The 7821-nt window shown below is 39.2% G+C and overlaps 1 protein-coding gene across 1 annotated transcript; it reads right to left on the bottom strand.

Annotated features, from left to right (window-relative positions):
• Positions 1 to 1856: 1856 nt before the first annotated feature.
• Positions 1857 to 7815, bottom strand: LOC114616520 (ethanolamine-phosphate phospho-lyase-like). Its single transcript, XM_028761963.1, has 3 exons — positions 7549 to 7815; positions 5762 to 5829; positions 1857 to 4701 (listed from the first exon to the last, which is right to left on the bottom strand). Exons 1-3 carry the CDS (start codon positions 7676 to 7678, stop codon positions 4573 to 4575), a joined length of 327 nt encoding a protein of 108 aa, XP_028617796.1. The 5' UTR covers positions 7679 to 7815; the 3' UTR covers positions 1857 to 4572.
• Between the last annotated feature and the right edge of the window lie 6 nt (positions 7816 to 7821).

Consider the following 7821-nt stretch of genomic DNA (forward strand, 5'->3'; position numbering starts at 1 on the left):
TTGTGGGTCTCTGTGTTGATTTCCATCAACTACAAGAAGAAGCTTCTCTGATGTGGGTTATAAGACATTGATCTATATATGTATAGATGTATCAGTTTGTCATTAGGAGTCATTTTACTATTATATTCCTTTAGCAGAGTAATAGCATTAGGTTTGGAAATTCTTTGTTTGTTTGCTTGCTTGTTTTTCAAGACAGGGTTTCTCTGTGTATCCCTGGCTGTCATGAAATCTATGCTGTGCACGAGGCTGGCCTTGAACTCACAAGACAACTGCCTGATTCAGCCTACTTAGTGATGAGATTAAAGGCATGCACCTCTACTGCTTGGCAAAATTCTCTTTAAAAAGAAATTGAATAAGACAGTGGTTCAGGAAGTGTAAAAAAGAGAAGAAATATTGGAAATTTCAAGAAATATTAGGTTAAGAATCTTAGGAACACCACAGAATACCAAGAGGCCATGAAAGGAAAGAAATGATCATGTTCTTGAAAGGAACATATGAGTTACTTTTACCCCTCAATCTCCTCTCTCTTCCTTTAAAAAACTTCCAACATACTAAAAACACATGGCATATTGGTGAGGCATATAAGACTCCCCTCAGGGTTAAAGGACTACAGCTGTGTATAAACCATTCTTGCTTTCTGCTACAAATCTATGCTATTTTGCTACAACTGTGATGTTGTTATTTTCTTCTCTCCTAAGTATGAAAAAAGAACTCTGAATTTCTACTTGGAAGCTATGTATTTCAGGTCATAGCTGATAATTCTGCTGACAGAAAAAAAAAAACCAAGAAGGCATAAGTAATAAGTTGGTGACCATGCTTTATATGATCAGGTCAATATCACCCAATGGGATTGTTGGGTGCTTGTTACTATTTCATTTTTTAATTAATATTTTTAGTGTCTGTTGCTGATTTTGTGCTTTTCTTGTTAGTGGTTTAAAGTCAATTAATCAAAGTAATTGGGTTTACACCTCTTCAATAGAAGTTTTGATGACCCATGTTAATTGGTCATTCTTTTTTGCTTCTATCTTGACATTTTTAAAGGTTATGGAAGAAAAGGCATTGGCCGAAGAAACTCAGAGTTATTAGATTCTAGTCCTTGCCTTGTTTCTGAGGATATGGGATACTTCATTTAGTCTTTTAATGTCTATATTTTCCAGTTTACCCATCTGACTAATAAGAGGTTAGGCAGAGACCTACACTGAAGAAATACTAAAGGACATTCTTCAAGATAAAATGAAAGTAATTCCAGATGGAAAGATGAAATAAAGAATATGAAAGCAAACAAAAAAGTAAAATAGCATATGCTGATATAACAGTGATGATATAAAATAGCTATCAGATATAGATGCACGCAGCAACAGCATTCTAAATGTGATGTGATAGAGGAAACAAAACTGCTCTTAAGTTCTTGCACTGACCAGGAAAAAGATGCTGCAATTTGCCAAGAAGCTCCTGAAAAATGGATTAGATGTCATGTAACTTGTAAGATTGTGTGTTTGGGGTAAGCATATGGTAAAACAAAACACCACTAAAATGAATTTGAAAGAAAGCAAGAATGGAGAAAAGAAGAAAAATGATCATTAATACAACAACATATATTTAAAAGCACACACCAGAGTTACATTAACTATAAATGCTCTAATGAAAAAGCAAAGACTTCCAGACTGAATAAAATGCACAGCTCTCCAAGTTTAAAAGAGGAACTTCTATAACATTTAGAACATATAAGCTGCAAATAAGATAAAGACTATTTTCCAGGAATATTTTATAGTTATACATTTGTTCACATTTTATGATGTACTTTGATTTATGGAAAGTAAACACTGATAGAATTATAAAGAAATAGTAAACTCACATGCATTGTGGGAAAATTTTATTCACATCTCTCAATAACGTGATCAAAATCTTCACCACACACTTGATACACTACAAACTTGACTCTAAAAATTGGCTTCTGTGTCGCATTTAGAGTATTTCAGAATTTACCTCCTTTCAAAATGTATGTGGTATTTTAAAAAACAAAACAGATCATAGGCCATATAACATATCTCAAAAATTTCCAAGAGTGATTACATGCAGAACACACTACAGTGAGAAATCAGTTGAGTTTCTAACATAAGACCTTGCTACAGAGGAAGTACAGGTGACCACGTAGTAAATTATACATGACATTTAAGGAATAAATACTGGGAAGGTTTTGTGTTGACCATAGTTTCCTTGGCTTGTAGAATACACGTTTCTACAGTGCAAAAGGCCATCTGGGAACCCTAAAGCTTTCCCTCCACACACATTTTTTCTTTACTCAGCCTACATAAAACAATGAAAGGCATTAATATCTCTCTTAAAAATCCAAAGGACTCTCTGTGTGTGTGTGTGTGTGTATAGGCCAATATTTTTTCCATTGTTCATCACTTTAATTTTTCTCAAAGATTTGCTTATTTTTATGTGCATGTACAAGTACTTGCATATATACGTATCACAAGCCTGCAGTGCCCCTGGAGGCCAGAAGAGGGCATTGGATCTCTGGAACTGGAGTCACAGATTTGAGTCTGTCGATGAACTTGGACTTCACCAATTCAGCTAGACTGGCTAGCCACTGAGCCCCAGGATTTGTTTTGGGTCTACTTCTTCATCTCAAGGATTACAATGTGCCCTGGAATCAGGTTTATTCTTATTTATTTATTTATTATGCCCTTTGTTATAACTTAGGCTGTTATAACTTAGGGTTGGACCATCTGGGTACTTTGCAGAACATCCTGGTGATCCATTGCTGATACCCCTAAGCTGATGCAGCTGGATGTGCCAGAGATGCTCCCCTCAGAAGATAACAGTATGCTGGTGGCACTGGGAAGACACATTTGGTTAAGATAACGGGATAAACTCAAAGATCTGCCATTTCTGACACTGCCTGCTGGCTGCTTTATAGTTATTCTCAATGAGGTCTTGAAAGAGTGGCTATGGAAAAGTTTCCTGGAGGCAGAGCTCTGAGTGGTGTGTGTGGGCATCTGCCTTGCATGGAAGAAATGATAGGAGTGCATAAGTGGTCTAGTTAGTTGTCCAGGAACACGAAAGTACTAGAACAAAAGAGATATGGGTCACAGGCATGGAAAGGGCTATATTGCATGAATACTCCATGCTACGATTTTTTTGTTTCACCTTTTACTGCCTACCAGAAGCATCCACTACAGACATCACACTGGCCATTCAAGCAGGCAAATGATGATGGTGTCATGAGCAGCAGGCATGTGGAGGTGGAGATGAAGGCAACAAGTGGGCCAGCAGCCTAGGCTCCTCCTTGTTAAGACCAATTTGCCAATGCCCTTATTAATACCCAGGCTGATTGAAGCAGAATACAACGTTGAGCCCCTGATAATTATACTACTCTTTGAAGAGGCAACCAGCAACTTGTGGAAAGCTTACTACAGAGGCCGCCCTTTTTTTTCCACTAGGACCAGTGGTTTGTTCCATTAGGAATTAACACTTTATGGTTCTTTAGTTTGCCTTGTCTTTTGTTGTTTTTTTGTTTGTTTTTGTTTTAAACAGACTCTCAGTACCACAATTCAAGGTCTTCCACATGTGCTACCCACAGATAAGGGGTCCCCTAAAATACTATTATCCAAAGAACAGGCTCATACTCCCAAGAAGACATCTCACTCAGTTAGCAGTAAACAGGCATAGAAAAGTTACTGTTTCTTCTTCATGGAATAGGAACAAACCAGCAAGTTTAACAACTAGTAGGAAGGCGATGGAGAGATACAGGTCAGACAGAGCTAATTTAGGATATGTGGGATGCAGGTGATAATGAACTCGGGGAAGATAAGATGTTCAGAGGAGGGACCATTCTTACCTGGTAGGTAAGCAACTTGGTCAAGATGACATGGCCTGTGAGTAGCCAGAACCAAAGTTCCCAACTCTGAATGCTGGGATTTGGCTGCTTCTGTCATTCTAGAAGCATCCTCATGCAAGTGTGTCTGTGTATATGTGTCCCCTTTCAGTTCCCACAGGATGGTAAGTAACCAGGCTTCTTACCAACCGCTGTTCTTCGCCATTTTCCTCTCTGCTCTGTGATTTCCTTTCAGAATGACTTAGATTTCTCCACCATAACCTACAATGCTCTCTGCATTTTATAGTCTTCACTTTTGTTTATATCATCTTTTATTTTATTACAATTTATAAATAATAGTTTATATATTGACTGTTTAGAGTATTTCTCATGATTAAAAATACTTTAGCATGCTAACTCTCTGAAGTGAAAGAACAGTCTTCACTTGTTTCTCTAATTTCAAACATTGCATCACGAGAAGCAAGGTGCCCCGCTTCTTCGTTGCAATAGAAAACTCTACTTAGAAGAATAAATAACTTCAGAATTGCAGGCAATGAATTACCAGGCAAGAGGCTCCATTACTAATGTTGACATAGTTTACCACTTTGATTATTGGTATTATTAGTCCATCTTTTAATGTACAAGTTAGGCAGATTGACGATTGTAATTTACAGGATGTCTAAGAGGTGAGAGGCATCCCCTTGCTCTCTGTATCCCTGGATCTTTATCCTCTGTTTAACACTTGGCTCTCATGTCTTGAGTCTTTTGCCGAGCAGGGCATGTTGGTCTGAGCATACACCATTTCTCTTTCCGCTGTGGATTTCTCTGGCTTTGGTGGTACTGAGGTTGGGCAATTCCACATGTACTTCCTTAGGCATCTGCAAAGACAGGGCCACAAAACTTCCGTGGATATCCACCTCTTCAAACACCCAACCTCTTTAGATACCAGACATTTGAAAGGTGATGTCAACAGCAATTCTGAGACTCTAGGACAAACTTTAATACCTGCGCAGTGACTCGACTAGCCTCCGGGTATGAGGCCTCACCAACCCTTGGTTTTGCAAGATCCTGGTCAGTGCTATGCAAAGCCATTTTGTAGCTGGGATTCTGACCTAGATTTGATAAACTCTTCCTACCCTTTTGATAATAGTGGGTCCCTATGACTGCTTTGTGTTGTGTGAAGAGACAGAGGGTGTCTTGTTAGAAATCATTTGCTCCCATTCAAACACCCCCCACTTTTTTTTTTTTTTAAACCACGAAAAAGACTTTGCTGACTGTGCTGGGTGCACAGGCAGGCTCTGGGCACTGAATGTTCCCTTGCCATCAAAGCTATAAACAAATAACAAATTATGCAGCAAAGCCTCGCAAGGGTTTGCTTTTCTGCTTCCAGGCCTGGGTACTCTTTCTCACACACAGGCAGGTCAAGAAGAGAAAGGAAAAGCCCTCTGCTGGAAGCGCATCAAGAGTGGAAACTAGGCCACTCACTGTCTGGGATCCCACAGGCTGCCCTGGAAGCTTCCACGTCAGCTCACTTCAGAAGCAATTTTTGGTGTTTCAGAACCATGCATCCAAGGCTCTGGTAGATGGTGAAGGGCATTGGGAACCAGAGCTGACTGCAGGTGGCTTTCTGAGCCGATATGAGAAAGCTCTGGCCATTTGTAAGTGTCTTCCCCATATCTGAAAGCTGTCTTTATAAGGCCAGAAGAGAGAGTCCCTTTGTTTTTATTTATATTTTTATATTAGAATAAACCTGTGAGCATGGTGATTTGGTTTCATTTCTTGCAGATGATATGCCATTGGCTCTGGGAACTTAATTGTACCCTCAAAATTGCAATGATCATTGGCACAAGCTGCTTTTGTTCTAATGGTCACTGTTTATGAAAAAAGCAATCCCCAATGCTTTAAGCTCCCCTTAAACACAAAGCAGCCACCTCTGACCTTTGTTCTGCAAGCTGTGTTCTCAGAGATCACAATCCCACTCTTGGAGTCCATGACTTCTTCTAAAACTAAATCAAAGAAGATAAAGAGAAGTTAGATCAATATAATAAAGAAAATACTGTCTAGGAATATAAAGACTTAATAAGAACTAGAGAAGAGGCATGTAATGTCTGTAAAAAATATTACTATTAGAATTGCTGGCTTTCATTTTTTAAGAATTATTTTATTACTATTTATGTGTATGGGTGTTTTCTTTACACGGATGTCTGAGCACCATGTGCATGCCTATGCCCTTGGATGCTGAAGCCAGAGGATGATGGTGAATCCCTTGGAACTGGAGTTACAGATGGTTGTAAGCTACTGTGTGGATGCTGGGATTTGAACCCTGGTCCTTTGGAAGAGCAGTTGGTGCTCTTTACTGCTGAGCCATTTCTCCAGCTCCAGTTCACATTTTGATTTTTGTTTTTCACTGTTAATTTGTTCATGGCTCTGAGTCTATTTTGTCTGTGTCTGGTTCATACAGTCCAGTTCTTCAGGGGTGTTAGTGATGTCATTCAGTTTACTTTTAGTGGGATCAGCTTGGGTGACAGGAATCCACCCTTCTACCTGGTGTTGCAGGATCACAGGGCACACCAGCTTGGGAGGATATCTGACAGGTTTGGGTGTGAGTATGTTCTCTGAGTCCAAAGAGAGACCCTACTTCCAAACATTAATGATCTCTGATGTCTTCATTTGTGGCTTCTTGTCATATCTTAACAACAGTTGACAGAACCAAGCAGTGAGGTTGAATACATTTCTATAAATATGAATAAGACCAAGCTGTAATAAAAATGGGCTAATATTTCAACAGTTGCATGGTTTCAATACCATTTTACAGTGTTTATTTACTTTCCAATGCAATTTATGTTCATAACAGAAAAATAAGTTAATTCAGTTGCATAATCTGAATGAGCAGAAGATAGAATCCCTATGATGGGCCAGAGTTCTGAATGACAAATGAAAGTCCTTAAAATAAACATAAACAGATAAAAAAACTTTAATATTTGAAGCATTCTTCAACATGAAGAGGGAAAAAAAATCCAAAGTGAAATGATTCAGCAGATGGTCAAAAACTATTTATCTGTGCTTTGTATTTTTTATTAAAAAAATACTTCAGATATCTTTTGCCTTCTGAGTTTTGTTTGAGTCGGGGTCTTGCTGTGCAGCACATTGGATCTATTTATTGTTCTTATGCCTTATCACCTGAACAGTAGCCAGGCTCATGGACATGCACTGCCAGAGAAGTTGATACAATATCTGAATAGTTCAATGCTGGAACTATGCATTGTTAGCAGCGAGAGACACAGAGCAGACACACAGCTTAAAAAACCATAGTTGTTGTCTAAAGGAAAGAGAAATGGTTAGCAGAACAGGGTGAACTAGGCATGATGGAGTACACCTGTAATCTCAGCATTCACAAGGCTGGAAGAGGAAGATCAGGAATCTAAGGCTAGCCTGGGCTACACAGCAAGACCTTGTCTAAAAAGCAAAATAAACAACAAATACTCCTCCCCAACTAACAAGCAATAACAGCAATGTGCTAATTTGCCAAAAACTTATATTTGGAGTTTCATGACTAGAAATAAAAAAAATTTTGAGAGTCCATGCCTTTTATTTTTGCAGCTATCTGATTCTAGTTTGAAGGGAAAGTTATCCATTTTTTCCCTTGCTCCATGTCCCTTGTGAATAGAAGGCCAGAAAGAGTGCATTGAAGAGCTTTTGAGAAAAGAGAGAGATCATGGACCAACCTGTTAAAATGCCATCAAGGTGCTCCACCATGAACTTTGCATCTTCTTCTGTGAAGCACATGGGTGGTTTTATTTTCAGCACATTCCTGTGAGGGCCATCGGCACTGAGAAGTATTCCTTTTCCTTTCATCCTAAAATGTGCAGGAAATGAAGGGTCATGGGCACGTGCAGTGGGAGATGAAGGGTCATGAGCACGTGCAGTGGGAGATGAAGGGTCATGAGCCCATGCAGTGGGGGATGAAGGGTCATGAGCCCGTGCAGTGGGGGATGAAG

The sequence above is a fragment of the Grammomys surdaster genome, unplaced genomic scaffold (genome assembly GCF_004785775.1).
Source record: "Grammomys surdaster isolate TR1022 unplaced genomic scaffold, NIH_TR_1.0 332361, whole genome shotgun sequence".
Taxonomy (NCBI): domain Eukaryota; kingdom Metazoa; phylum Chordata; class Mammalia; order Rodentia; family Muridae; genus Grammomys; species Grammomys surdaster.